At 36.3% G+C, this 15,443-nt stretch overlaps 2 protein-coding genes and 1 pseudogene across 2 annotated transcripts; all 3 read left to right on the forward strand.

Moving 5' to 3' along the window:
- Nucleotides 1-436: 436 nt before the first annotated feature.
- On the forward strand, nucleotides 437-13,245 carry LOC122588367 (annotated as a pseudogene).
- On the forward strand, nucleotides 8,564-9,481 carry LOC122586575 (jacalin-related lectin 19-like). The gene is made up of 3 exons (XM_043758557.1): nucleotides 8,564-8,616; nucleotides 8,761-8,955; nucleotides 9,040-9,481. Exons 1-3 carry the CDS (start codon nucleotides 8,614-8,616, stop codon nucleotides 9,268-9,270), a joined length of 429 nt encoding a protein of 142 aa, XP_043614492.1. The 5' UTR covers nucleotides 8,564-8,613; the 3' UTR covers nucleotides 9,271-9,481.
- LOC122586574 (jacalin-related lectin 19-like) lies at nucleotides 10,686-11,535 on the forward strand. The gene is made up of 2 exons (XM_043758556.1): nucleotides 10,686-10,917; nucleotides 11,026-11,535. Exons 1-2 carry the CDS (start codon nucleotides 10,690-10,692, stop codon nucleotides 11,371-11,373), a joined length of 576 nt encoding a protein of 191 aa, XP_043614491.1. The 5' UTR covers nucleotides 10,686-10,689; the 3' UTR covers nucleotides 11,374-11,535.
- Nucleotides 13,246-15,443: the final 2,198 nt, after the last annotated feature.

Below are 15,443 nucleotides of genomic sequence, written 5' to 3' on the forward strand. Positions count from 1 at the left end.
TGGTTGCCCAAAATTCAAAGTACGAGTAATGTTTTAACGCATAAACTCTCAAAATTATTTTATTCAAATGTTATATACTATATATATAATTTGTATAAAATCCAAATTTTATACTCAACTGCTCTGACCTCCCCACCAATTTGACACATCTGATGCAAAGAGAAGCAAGATCAATAAGCTGGGTGTTCTGGTGGTGATATCCTTTTTTACCCACTAATTACGGTGCATGTTTTATGTAAATAAAATTAAAAACTATTTTTGGCACGGAATCAGCATTAGTGCATGTTTGATGTATGGGGAATATAGCATGTTTTATGTAAAAAAGAAAAACTATTCTTGTTCCGGAATCAGAATCAGTGCATGTTTGATATATGCAGAATATAAAACGATGACCTTTGTTGGAATAGTATCTTAATCAGGACCATGTAATGCTTTTGTTTGTTCTATATATATGTCAGCATTTGTGTACAACACACTTATACACAATTACAAATTTACAATTACATCTTTCTTCACAGGTTCATCATTCTTGCTATCTCTTGAAGTCTCCATGGTATGGCATCCGATGATTTGTAGATCATTTTCTCTGTACTTGTCTTAATCTATCTACTAATGCTGATTTTTAAATGAAAACAGAATAACACCATACTATTGGGGCCATGGGGAGGAAATGGTGGAAATCACTGGGACGATGGAGTACATACCGGGATTAGAGAAATCACCCTTGTGTATGGTGATTGCGTTGACTCAATCCGTGTAACATATGATAACAATGGTAAACCTTTTCTGGCTGAAAAACATGGTAGCATGGGCGGAACTAAATCTGCTCAGGTAAACTTCTGCAGAATCTTGTACTGCTTTATTTGAAGTTGGATATGCATTAATGTATTTTATGAATTAATCCACAGATTAAGCTGCAACTTCCGGAGGAGATTTTGATAAGTGTTACTGGGTACTATTGCCCGGTGGTCTATGGAGGCAGCCCTGTGATCCGATCACTTACTTTTAAGAGCAACCGAAGGATATATGGGCCATTTGGTGTTGAAGAAGGAATACCATTCCATTTCATGACAAATGGAGCCCACATTGTAGGTTTTTATGGAAGAAGCGGATGGTTTTTGGATTCACTCGGATTCTGCTTATCAACCCCTCCAACAAACATCTTCCACAAAATCCATACGATGTTTACAGGATTTAACCCTCTTGCTATCAAATACAGTGAACCTCAGAAAACCAAGGGCTCAAAAGGTCATTGGTGGGGCTTTTAAGTATATCTATGACCCATCGACTCTAAAACTTATATTCTGTAATGTTTTCTTTGGCCTCTTTTGTGCTCTGCACATGTTCTGTTCTTTCAGTATGGCATTTAGTGATATTTAGTAGCATATAGCCAGCATATAGCCACTAAATAAAATGAGTATCTTGTCATTTTCAATTGCAAGAAATCCAATAACAGTTTCATCTATAATTCTATATTTCGTTTTGCAGTAAACAAGGAATTAGAATTTAACTATCCATTATTGTCAAACATCTGAATTAATTGTAACCAGATACAAAATCATAAGTAATAACAATGAGTTTCAAGTAGCATCATCTGAACTTGTTTCAAGATACATTGTTCAGCACCAGAATAACAAGTAGTACATGATACATTGTTGGCACCATGGGTGGCAAAGCTTGACAATTTTAGGGAAGGGAGGGGGGGAAGTCTTCAAAATAATCAGGGGGGATTTCCTTAATATATACAAATGATTTATGGATAAGACTATACTACTGTGCGAAATAACAGGAAAAATCCCCCCCCCCCCCCCCCCCCCGACCCCGAGACCTAGCCCCAATGAGTCAGATTCGTGACAACTACATTCATCAAGGCATTTAGTAGGAGTTTTACCACAATCGGCCTCTAAAAACAGGGGAAACATAGGAGGAGGTAGAGTTGATCTCTCTAAAACTTTGTTACCTAGTGAATGAGCTACATAACTACATATTAGACTATTAGAATTACATTAAAATTGTATCTATATATGTCATCACATATTACAACATCATGAATAGACACAATTTTACTTTGATTAAAGAACCACCACAATCACTTCCCATCCCGGGCTTCAAATTAAAGACGACACGTCCATGTATATATTAACATGCTTGTCGTATTTGAAGAATGCTAAATTTCTGTTCATTTCACTCTTGAGCTTATTGTTCATTATATTTCGCTGGACCTTTTGAATAAAATTTATCTAATATTAGTTTTTCAAGTGGAGTTGTTGTGGTCTGCGGGGCTACTAGTTCTTTGCAGCTTTCAGCATTATAACTAATATTTATACCATACATCTATTTTTAACTTTAAAGGTGAATATGTATTGTCTAAAAAAATATATACACAAACAAATACCAGTACAATGGACATAACCATGCACTATTCTTACACAATTCATGACTGCCCCTATATCAATATTCAAAATTACCCAAGCAGTAAACAACCAAAATCGGAAAACACATCCAGACTAGTGCTAGAAAGGGACCAAGAAGTGTCATCTTTCATCACTGTCTATTCCCAATCGCACACACTAATCCAGACTCTAGAATTCCACAAAGCCAACTACATTCATTCAGAACACCTCTCTAACTGGCAAACAAAGCATTATTCCTCCAGCAAAGATCCCAATTTGCAGCCACTATCATCACACTTTTAGACTTCTTCACTTTCAATGCAAGCAGCTTGAGTCTAATTGATGCAGTTTCTTATGCAATCAAATGGCTCAAATACTAAAGAGGAATCAAAGACTAAAAGCTGAGAATTTTCATTCAGAAAACTATTATGGTTAAAATAAAAGTTACGTTCATAAGCAGAAAACATAAGTATTTAAAGTCTAAACCTAACCAAGACTTTAGGCAATAAACCAGGAAAAAGGAAACTAAATCAAACTCAAACTCTAATAATAAAGATTAATAAGTGATATAGTTCCAGCATGCAATTCACGTCAGTTCCAAATAAGCTCAACATGGACTTCAATTGGGCTCAAAACCAAAACAGGGCCAGAACTGTCTTGGGTTGGGCTACATGATTGGGTTGCTGCTTGGGTCAAGCCCGACTGCATCACTAATATTGTCTTTTATTATCTTGCATAACTCATCCCCATTCGTCTCTTCCTTCAAAAGCCTTAAGTTCCTTTCCTGCCATATATAGTAAACAGAAGCAGCTAGAACAAGTTTACTTACAACCACACCAATATTATTCTGCACTTTCTTATCAACAATTTCCTGAACAAAATCCTCCATTCCAAATCCAATATTCAACAACTGAGTCATACTCTTCATGCAATCCCAGATATTCATTGTATAAGGACACTGAAAGAATAGATGATCATGACTATCAGCACCATTTTGACAAAAAGAACACTAAAGGATACCATCGTTCTGCCATTTTTCCATTTTATCCTGTGTCATCAGCCTCCCCTGTATAGCTAACCGGATAATGAAAGCATGTCTAGGCACCATCTGGTTAAACCAAATCACCTTTTTCCAAACAACACTTGGCATGCAGGAGGTGAACTTTGTACCATGGGCTGTCCTTCAAGCCTGTTTAATGGACAGGGTGTTTAGGAAGGTATCTTCATTATCAGTTAGACCAATGACTAGTCCACTTAGGCCGGTTTTTATAAGGCAAGGAGTCCTCGGGAGTCCTGACTGCCACGTCAGCATGACTCTCTCCAGGACTCTCCTCATCTATAAGACAAGCTTCTTCATTACTTCTTCGCCACATCATCAATTCTTTTATCATTTATTTAATTAACAAAACACCATTCAAATATAATAAAAAAGACATTTTATTATTAAACAAACAAATTATATTACTTAATCATAAAAGACAACATAAAATTAAAAAAAAAACATAGTACTTGATAAAAAAAAAAACACAGAAATACATAATCATTAAAATTACTCTTCATCTTCATCATCTTTGATTGACATTTTCCCTAAGCCACGGTAAGCGCTTTCGTTTGCCCATCACTTGTCGTGTTGCGGGCATTTGACTTCCCAAGTACTTTTGTCTTCCCCACAATTGTCGTGATACGATTCAGCCTAAGTGCACTGGTCACCCAACGTGTGACCAACGTTAAAAACGTCATCGACCACCCTCTTTATCTTCTTGATCTCATCCTGCAAAAACAAAGAATATGTCTCTTCGTGCTTCGAGACCTTGCGGCCTGGTGCTTGTATTGCCTCAAGTTGATGCTTGCATTGTCGCCTTTTCTCCTATAGGTAACCCATTTGGTTAGAGACTTCAGTTTAAAGGAGGGTATCCCCTTTGATATCAGCCATGATTCGTGTTTTCATCTCTTGTTCAGTTAGACAAGGTCGATGAACCTTCTTGTTTGATGATGAGGACGCCATTTGGTTAGAAAGAGTCAATGAGTTTGTAAAATAATGAAAATGGGTATGAGGATGCAACTGAATTGTGTTATGGGTTGGTATTTATAGACTGGCAATCCAACTAGCCGTTCAGGGACTGAAAGTGTAAATGTTTTTGAATTTTAGACCGTTTGAGGGACTAAAACTGTAAATATTTTGAATTCGAACGATGGAGGGACTAAAACTGTAAATATTTCAAATTTTGAATGTTGGAGGAGCGTCTTTTTAGTTTAGCAATAAATATTGGCTCCCTATAAGATATTTCTTACCAAAACTCAAACTTTTATACATCTTAAATGGCTTCTTCATCAAATGTCCCTAACCATAAACCACCAATGACTGTCGATCAAGTGAATGACAGTATCATGGCTGATATCCTCGACTACCAAAAGTTCAAAGAGGAACTTGTTGAAATTGGTCTAAAACTGCAAGCTAAAAAGAAATGGTGTCAAGAACAAATCCGTTATATACAAACCGAGCATTTTACTGATCTTGAGTGTCAATATTTCACTTATTTGCAGGGGAAGTTCGACAAAATTCAAGTTGATGTGGAACAACTTGCTAATGCGGTTTACAACTTCAACGAGTTCATCATGAATGCTAGAGGAGTCCATGAGATGAAGAAATAAGTTCTATGAACTATTATGTTGTATGTTTCTCTTTAATAAGTTTGTAATTTTTCTAAATTATGAATAAAAGTATGTTTCTATTAAATTACAAGGTAGGCATTACAATACAGAGAACACACCTAATTAAAAAACTAGAACACGCATAATTAAAATACGAAAACAGACTTAACTAAAATACTAAAACAAACATAATGAAAAAAGTGGGCAACTGTGATAAGCTCCCTGAAACAATGCTCGTATCTGAATCCCCTTCCATAATTCTCGCGGTATTCCCGATGCGCCGTTGCATAGAGCAACTCATCAGAATGAATTTGTGCATTCAACCTCGTTGGCCTGAAACTGCTTACATTCATTGCGAATTTTATGGAAGTGACCTAGTAGTTGAGATACGTTCCGTGGACCTTTAGTGGTGCGCGTGTTGAAACTTTCACTTATGTTGGTCCAAGCACTTTTTTCGGTTGCTGGATTAACAATTTCACACTCTTGTATCCAACACCTGCATAACAAAAGATCTTCGGATGTAGTCCACACTTGTCTTGCCATTTTGAAATTGAATGGTTTGAGGAGGATAAAAATGAGTTTAAAGTTGAATGGCTTGAAGAAATGAGTTGAAATGGTGTTTTGTTGTTGATTAATTGTTGTAAAGTGATAAGGTTTAAATAGGAAAAAAAAAATCCTAAACACTAGCAGTTGGTTTTAAAAGAAAAAAAAAGTTTTTTTTAATCCCTCCTCCGCTCCTCCTGGCCCACACACACGTCTTCAAGAGTCCTCGTGGGGACTGGTTCGAGGGACGCACACATTTGGACGATCGCTGCCAATGGCGTCTTGCGTCTTCCAAATCAAGGACGGAGGGAGGACTCCCTTATAAGAACCGCCCTTAGAAATTGGAACTAAAAAAAATAGCATGGGTCAACCTGTACAAATGAGTCAAAGTTACCCAAAATGTATATTTGTTATTCTATTACCACAAGGCAAGATTCATGGACAGGGTGTTCCAGAACTTTGGTGCGTGTTTTATGTAACAAAACCTATTATGAAGTTAATCAGAATCAGTCCTGCTTTATGTGACATAAACTGTGTTGGAATGGGAATTGGTGCATGTTTTATGTAACAAAAAAAACTATTATAAAGGGAATCAGAATCAGTGCATGCTTTATGTAATGTAAACCTGTGTTAGGATGGGAATCGGTGCATGTTTTATATATGCAGAATTAAAAACAAAAAACCTTTGTCTAATGGAGTCAAAATCAGAATCTGATGCTTCACACGGTACTATGTCTACTCTATATATGTCAGCATTTTGTGTGCATGAAAATTACAAGCAATTCCGGGTTACATCTTTATTTGCGCGCTCTTTCAGAAACTTCTTGTAACAGCCATGGTATCTAACTCCCTACTATGAATTCTTTAAACTAAGTTTAGTTTCTTAAAATTTTATAAAAAGTGCGCTTTTGAATAGCTGACAAGGCTCATAAGTCATAGGTAAGCAGAGGAGTTTTGTTGCAATGTGGCTCATGCCCTTTCTATATTTGGAACATGGTCTCAGGTTTATATACAACAGGATAAGAGCATGCAATTGGGACCATGTGGAGGAAATGGAGGGAATCATTGGGATGATGGAGTACACGATGGAATTAGAGAAATCACTCTTGTATACAGCAGTTGCATCGACTCAATCTGTGTAACATATGATAACAATGTTAGACCCTTCATGGCAGAAAAACATGGAGGCATGGGTGGAACCAAAAGTGCTCAGGTATATTCGCCCAAAAATTTATGTAGTTTCGTAAAGATTTCGAATTAAGATTTAGGCTGAAATAAATAGAAGAGATTTATGGAGTTATAAAATGACTTTATTTGCAGATTAAGCTGAAATTTCCGGAAGAGGTTTTGATAAGTGTTAGCGGGCATTATTTCCCTGTGGTCTATGGAGGTGGCGCAGTGATTAGATCACTCACTTTCAAGAGCAACCATAGGACATTTGGGCCATTTGGGGTTGAAGAAGGAACACCCTTCAATTTATTGACAAACGGAGGTCAGATTATAGGTTTTTATGGAAGAAGCGGGTGGTTTCTGACCTCACTTGGGCTCTACTTTTCACCCCATAAGCCAAGACTCTTCCAAAGAATCGAAATGTTGTTCAGAGGATTTAACCCTTTAGCTACCAAAGATGGTGAAGCAAAGAAAACTAAGAGGCTCGAAAGGTTATAGTTGGCACACACAAGTATCTGTTATATCTGTTTCTGTGCACAGAAGTGAAAACCTGTGACTAGATCGCATAAGTTATTTTCTTTCATTATTGGTATTGTAACAATTTATAAAATCCTATTTATAGGCACTAAATAAATAAGAATGTCTTATCATTTCGATTACAAGAGACTCGGTCAAAAGAATTCATCTATATTTCATTTTGCAGCACATCAACAAGATATTAGAACTTAACTTTTCATTAGCTAACAGTATCGACATACAAAATCATATTCATAAGTAATAACGTGAGTTTCAACCAATGTCACCAGAATAAGTCAGAGTGCCAGTTTTAACCAATCAAGTTTTCCTCAATTCAATTCCATGTTGTGCATTAGTTTTCTACTACAAAAAATAAAATAAAATTTAAAATAAGCATTTCAGTACAGGTGAAAAGATTATATGATCTTAGACATGAGACGGTTGATTGATATTAATTACGATTAACAACTGTTGTTACAATGCATCTTTATTGGATTGTCTATTCTGTGGTCCTAAGGAATACCCGTTAACTACACGTCTACACTTGCATTCAAAAATACTTTTGCCATCGTGTATAGTTACTTGTTACGTTGTCAATTGTCACTCATTCCTTGCAAGTTCCCAACCCAGATTTCAGTTCAACAAGAATTTTGGTGATTTTAGTGCCACCGGGCCATTTAGATGTGATTGTGATTTACTTGAAACCAAGGCATTTTGGGGTAAAGCACAACTACAAATTGGTATTTCAAGTAGATATTACAGGTGATCTTTAAAATAGTGAATAAAATGGAAATGGGAGAGATATTTTGGGGTTATCAACAACTTAGTTGAAAAAAATGGAGGAAACTAGATGATTTATAATGTAGAATGCAGTCAGTTTTTCATAATTCATAGACTAGTTTTCTTTCATTTTTCTTATGATGTGGGTCTGAAGTTCCTATCAATACCTTTAGCAATATTAACCATATTAGACATTTGGATTAATGTTTTCCCAGTCCAAAGTTGAGATATAGGTTTCACATTCAATCATTCCTATACAATTCTTTCAAATTCTATCTGCGAGAACGGGTTGTTTTATAAGTTTGACCATAAGAATATTTATGAACAGAAAGTTTTGAAAGGTATCAACATTTTTAATATAATGCATATTTATTTTATGTAACACTAGAAACATGTGTGAGTATGGAATCAGAAAAGGGGCATGTATCAGACTTGGATGCTGCAGACAGCAATACTTTTTTGCTCTTTATATGTGCAAAGTTTTTGCTCTATCTATAAGCAACATTACAGTTACATCTTTCTTGCAAGCTCATCTTTCTAGCAATTTCTTTGACTTAACATGGTATGGAATTAAGGAATCTCTTACTGTGTACTTGATTTTCTTTAACTACTGTATTATAACCCATCCAGAGGCTACAGGCCAATTGGGTCCTAACGCCATTTTCTAAATTTCATACATTGACTCACTGATATCTGAATACAACAGGTTAAGAGTATACCCTTGGGGCCTTGGGGAGGAAATGGTGGCAATTCTTGGGATGATGGAGTACACAGTGGAATTAGAGATATCACCCTTGTATACAGTAGTTGCATCGATTCAATCCGCGTCACATATGATAGCAATGGTAAACCCTTTGCAGCTAAAAAACATGGTGGCATGGGCGGAACCAAAAGTGCCCAGGTACATTTTCACCAAATCTTCGTTTTACTGTATTTGAAGTTTGATATATATGGACTGATGTAATTTCTCATGGATTATAATCAGATTAAGCTGAAATATCCAGAGGAGTTCTTGATAAGTGTTAGCGGGCACTGTAGCCCTGTAGTTTATGGATGCGGCCCTGTGGTTCGAGCACTCACTTTCAAGAGCAACAAAAGGACGTTTGGGCCATTTGGGGTTGAAGAAGGAACACCCTTCAGTTTCTTGACAAATGAAAGTCACATTGTAGGTTTTTATGGAAAGAGCGGGTGGTTTCTGGACTCGCTCGGGCTGTGATAGTCTTGCCCTAAACCAATTCTGTTTCATAGAATCCAGTGAACAGCAGAAAACAAAGAGATCAAAATATTATCAAGACCTATGTTTTGTTGAGTCAACACAATGTTTACATTCACCTGTTTTCATTTTCTGCTTAAGTTCTTTTCTTTCAGTATGATGTTGTAACAATCCTTATAGCAAATACACTAAATAAAAGAATCTATCGATGTTTAGTCACAGAATATGCAATCCAAATTTCAGTTTCTGTTCATTTTTAAATGAATGATATAATCAGTTAGATTCCAACCTACAACATGTACCCTTATTCAAATCTCCAATGATTGGGTCCAAACCTAAAAAAATTCACCTTTCTTTGACTGCGTTATTAGTTAATAAGGAGAAGATAATTCCGAGACAACAAAATCCAAAATACCCTGAGTATTACTTCACTTCTTAAAATAAAGGTTTTACAGTGATGGCATTTAAAAGAGCTGAAAATTTGAAAACCATCTCAAAATAAGCGAAAGACTACTTGAAAATTTAGCAAGAAATATGCAGTTCTGCACAACTAGCACCGACCATAATACATATAACACTTTGTCTTGGACCGGATTACGGAGGACATGACTCTTGAAATCATAGATTCGGGATGATGTTGTCGCAGTTTCATCAATATGTTTTAGTTTGATACGTTTTGTAATATTTACTCTATGAAATATTTGGATCCACGTGTCACTTTCATGTTCAATCTGCAACATTCTGAATGCAGTTAATCATCTCAAATTATATACAAAACCAATGCAGCAACATTATCCATATTATTTACAAACTAGAAATAAAAAAGCACTCGTCAACTTTACAAATGGGTCAAAAGTCACCCAGAGAATAGGGTGGGACTTGAACCGCTGACCTCTGCTTTTATGCTGCATGCCCCCCACAACTAGACTATGATCAAGAAGACAACTTTTGTAGATTTAAAGCATGATCAGGGTGTTCCAGAAGGCACAATCTTTGTTTTATTCATAAACTACAGTGAGTGTTTTATGTAATAAAAACCTGTGAAAGGGAATCAGAATCAGTGCATGCTTTATGTAACATAAACCTGTTGGAAAGGGAATCGGTGCACATTTTATGTATGCATATAATTCATATAAAAAATAAACCTTTGTTTCATGGGGTCAAAACCGGAATCTGATGCTTAAACAGTAGTACTATTTTGTTTACTCTATATATGTCTGCAATTGTTGTGCATGAAATTACACACAAAACTACAGGTTACATCTTTCTTTGCTTCCTTTGCAGAAATTTCTTGTGATCACTATGGTATGAAACTACTTACGTCTTCTTTAGATTTCTTTTTTTCTCTCCAGATTTTATAAGAATGCACCTTCAAGAAGACATAGGCTAACATTTCTCACCGCCCATTTTATATTTTAGAACATGGATTCACTTATTTTTTTTAACATACAGCAGGATAAGAGCATGCAACTGGGACCATGTGGCGGAAATGGAGGAAATCATTGGGATGATGGAGTACACAGTGGAATTAAAGAAATCACTCTTGTCTACAGCAGTTGCATCGACTCAATCCGTGTTATATATGATAACAATGGTTTACCCTTTGCAGCTGGAAAACATGGAGGCATGGGTGGAACCCAAAGTGCTCAAGTACATTCTTACCGAAAATTCATATAGTTTCTTAATGATTTTGAATTCATATTAAGCTGAAATTACTGAAAGAAGTTTTACTTAGTGTTAATGATTTTAATTTTTCAGATTAAGTTGAAATTTCCGGAAGAGGTATTGATAAGTGTTAGCGGCCATTATTACCCTGTGGTATATGGCGGCGGCCCCGTGATTAGATCACTCACTTTCAAGAGCAACCAAAGGATATACGGGCCATATGGGGTTGAAGAAGGAACGCCCTTCAATTTATCGACAAACGGAGGTCAGATTTTGGGGTTTTTTGGAACAAGTGGGTGGTTTCTGGACTCACTCGGGTTCTGCTTATCACCCCCTAAACCAACACTCTTCCAAAGAATCCAAATGATGTTTAGAGAATTTAACCCTCTTGCTATAAAAAATGGTAAACTTAAGAATACTAAGAGGCTCGAAAGGTCATAATTAGGACACGTCACAAGTATCTCATGTATCTGTTCTTGGGTGTGTCTTGAGTCAGTTTGATGTTTCCTTTAGCGTATTTTATGTTCTGCACAAGTTCTTTTCTTTCAGTATGGTACTGTAACTCTGTAAGGATATATAGTTCTTTCTGTCAGTTTGATTGAAGGGATATGGTCATAACTTTCATCTATTAATCTGTTCTTAATGAGTTTGTGACTATGCAATTGATTAACCGAAGTATAGAATCTAATGTTTCAGTGTTGTGAAACTCTCGAATCACCAATGTAGTGCAACTGTAAATAAATCGGGCAATCTGATATCAGATAGACTATGTACACAAGACCAACATTTCATTTCCTAAAAAAGTGAACAGCTAAATTGCAAGTGTTCCTACCAACAAAATTGCAGATAATATACAATTGTCATTATGATGCATTTAGCTTTCTTGATTCATGTATTCATACTACAGCCTTTTGTTTTGGACGACGTTGCCAAAAGTTACTATCGATATTTTTTTGATATGAATATTTTAAGCTCCGTACCTGATAATATGTTCAATCGTTGTCGGGGTAGGTATACAAATTAAGGAAAAGCAAGATTGTGGACAGGGTGTTCTGGAAGGAACTTTCCTTTTTCAGCAACTAACTACGTTGCATGTTTTACGTACCAAACACCTGTCTAGTAATGGAATGGAATCAGAATCAGAATCAGAATCAGTGCATAGTTAAATTACGAGCATAAACAAAAACACCATTCATATTGGATTGAAATCAGGAATGGAATCTGATTCTTAGCACAGTAGTACTTTGTTTGCTCTATATATCGTCAAAGTGTTGAGTGAAATGCAGTTATACATAATCACTAGCTACAAAAGCTACACATAAGCACGTCTTCGATCTTTCTAGTATCCTTTTTGTGTATCCATGGTATAAAATCTCTTATTCCCTAGTTAAGTTTTAAAACTTTTGTATTAAACCTGCTTCTGATCTTCTAAGAAATGATCTTTTTTAATTATTTGTATTAAACCGCCCTTTTTTGATGAATTTTGTCACTGATGTTTTGTAGTAGTACTGCAGGATAAGAGTATATTTTTGGGACCATGGGGAGGAAATGGAGGGGATCATTGGGATGATGGTGTACACAGTGGAGTTAGAGAAATCACACTTATATATGGCAGTTGCATCGACTCAATCCGTGTAATATATGATTAACAATGGGAAACCTTTTCCGGAGGAAAAACATGGAGGCATAGGGGGAACTAATTCTGCTCAGGTGAATTTTCAAAAAATCTTAATGTAATTATTTGAAGTTTATATAAATATTTAACATGGATTAATGTGAATTCTTATTGATTTATATCAGATTAAACTGGAATTTCCGGAGGAAATATTAACAAGTGTTAGTGGCCACTACTGCCCGGTCGTCTACGGTGGCAGTCCTGTTATTCGATCACTCACTTTTAAGAGCAACCAAAGGATATTTGGGCCATTTGGGGTTGAACAAGGAACACCCTTCAATTTTTTGGCGAATGGAGTCCACATTGTAGGTCTGTACGGAAGGAGCGGGTGGTTTCTTGATTCACTTAGGTTCTGCTTGGCAACCAATAAACGAAGCCCCTTACAACTAGTCCAGATGATGTTTAAAGGATTTAACCCCTCTTGGTATCAAGTATCAAAGATGATGAACCTCAGGTAACTAAGGGCTCAAAAGCTTATATGGGGCATTCTGAGTATCCGTAATTATATCTGCGATGTGTGGGTTTGGTTAAGTCGGTGTCATATTTCCAATATTACTGTGTCTGGGGGTGTGTACACGCCCACGCATTATAGTCCAGACATGATTGTATAAGCATCCTTATAAATGTGTTTGTATGCATGTTGGCTCGGTGTGATGTTATCTTTATCCTTGTATTTGTGTTTGCAACTTTGTACGCATTACAGTTGGGGCAGGGGATGAAGTATATAAACATCCCCGATTATGCACTTGTGTGCCTATTGTTGACTCAGTGTGATGTTAGACTAATTCATGTTCTGCAACTTCTTCTCTTTTGGTATGGTATATTGTAACGACTTTTAGAAGCATGTAGACACTAAAATAAACTGTTTGGGTGCTGAAATACACTTTGTTCTTAATAAGTTGGGTAATACACAATAATTTAGCTTTTCATCTTGTATAAAAAAGAAATTAATTCGATTTTGCACAAAACGAAAAAGATTACGGTAGAAAGAAGAAACTAGTTGGATTCATTTTGTAGCAAGTTTAGTTCGTTCAATCTTGTCAAGGTAAACTGGTAAAGTATATAAGGGAAAAGCAAAGATTCCAGGACCAGGGAGTTCTAGAAGGCATTCACCCTTTTCAGCCCACTAACTATGGTGCATATTTTATGTGACAATCACCTGCGTTCGAGTGGACAGAATCAGAATCGGAAACAATTCATGCTTAGACTGGAATTGTTACTGAAAACCTGATGCTTAACACCGCAATTTTTGTTGGCTCTTTACATCATTCACAATTTTTGTGCAAAACATTGTACAGCTTAACAGGCTACAAAGTACAAACAGATGCATCATTGTTGGCACTCTCATACTAGCAAAAGGAAAAAGAAAAAAAAAAATTATAAACCATTCTTATCAAGTCCTTTTTCATCATGCAACTGCTAATTACCTATGATCATGAGGCTTCGAGGAGCCAGTGAGGCACAAAAACGTTACATTTTAATATTTTATCCCTTCTTATATCATAGTCTGAACACAGCTGTTGAGCCTCAAAGACTCGAGCTGGGGGACCTTGTTGCTGAGGTCTAACCAAACCTCTCTGAACTTAAAATTGTCTAGTTGACGTTCTAATGCAACAGGATAATACTACAAAATTGGGACCATGAGGAAAAAATGAAGTCATTGGGATGATGAAGAGTACACAAAGGAGTTGGAGAAATCACTCTTGTATATGGCAGTTGCATCAACTCGATCAGTGTAACAAATGAAAGCGATAAACCTTATCCAACTGAAAAACATGTAGCCATAGGGGAACCAGCTATGTCTAGCTACACTTTTATGTAAACTAACTGTAGTTTACTAATGGCTTAAAGTAACAAATGAAAGCGATCAACCTTATCCAGCTGAAAAACATGCAGCCATAGGGGAACCAACTATGTCCAGCTACATATTTATGTATATTATTTGTAGTTTAACAATATTTCTTATGGATAAATATCATTGTAAGCTGAACGTTTCAGAGTAGATCTTATATGTGTCAGCTTTTACGGGGCAGGTGGCGGGTGCCTCCAAGAAGAACAGCCCCATGCATCCATTGTCACAATAACCAAATCCATATACTACAGTACTTCCAAAAGGAACACATAGAAGGGCTATATACACATTCCCCACGGGTCTGTAATTTGGTGAATGTTAGTGGGTACTATAGCCCTGTGGTCTATGGATTTGGCCTTGTGATTCACTAACTCACTTCAGAGAGCAACAGAAAGACATTTGGGCCATTTGGGGTTGAATAAGAAACACCCTTCAAATTCTTAACAAATGGAAGCCACATTGTAGGTTATTTTATGGAAGAAACGTGTAATTTGTGGATTCATTACAGTTCTGCTTGTCGACAACCCCTATGTTTGTTGAGTTGCTGTGATGGTTCTTTATCCCTGTGTGTGTTTGTGTGCACTATAGTTGCATACCTATACAAGCATCTATACATCTTTGTTCATCTGCATTTTGTGAGGTCAGCCTAATGTTTTATTTATCCGTGTATCTAGCATTACATTTGGGGAATTACCATACAACACTACATCTGTGTTATTAACTTTGTGTACATTTTCTTGAATCAGTGAAATACTTTCTTTAGCTCGTTTCCTATTCTATACAGGTTATATTCTTTCCGTATGACTTAACGAGTATGCAAATAAGCCAAAACCGTGAACCGTGAGTTTCTAACATTTTATAGTTGTAGAACCACTAGTACAATCTCAAACAAAATGAGTGACCATACCAGTTGAATCTCAAACAGCAGGCTGTTAGCATCATCTAAACTCAGAAAAAAAAAAACTACAGCAAATACGAAAGAGA

Source organism: Erigeron canadensis, chromosome 2, assembly GCF_010389155.1.
Source record: "Erigeron canadensis isolate Cc75 chromosome 2, C_canadensis_v1, whole genome shotgun sequence".
Lineage (NCBI taxonomy): Eukaryota > Viridiplantae > Streptophyta > Magnoliopsida > Asterales > Asteraceae > Erigeron > Erigeron canadensis.

Excerpts from the sequence above, each read along its gene's own strand:
- LOC122586575 (XM_043758557.1), top strand. Across the intron at positions 8,956-9,039 it reads GCGGAACCAAAAGTGCCCAG|ATTAAGCTGAAATATCCAGA; the intron begins GTACATTTTCAC and ends GATTATAATCAG.
- LOC122586574 (XM_043758556.1), top strand. The coding sequence starts at position 10,690 with ATGGATTCACTTATTTTTTTTAACATACAGCAGGATAAGAGCATGCAA. Across the intron at positions 10,918-11,025 it reads GTGGAACCCAAAGTGCTCAA|ATTAAGTTGAAATTTCCGGA; the intron begins GTACATTCTTAC and ends TTAATTTTTCAG.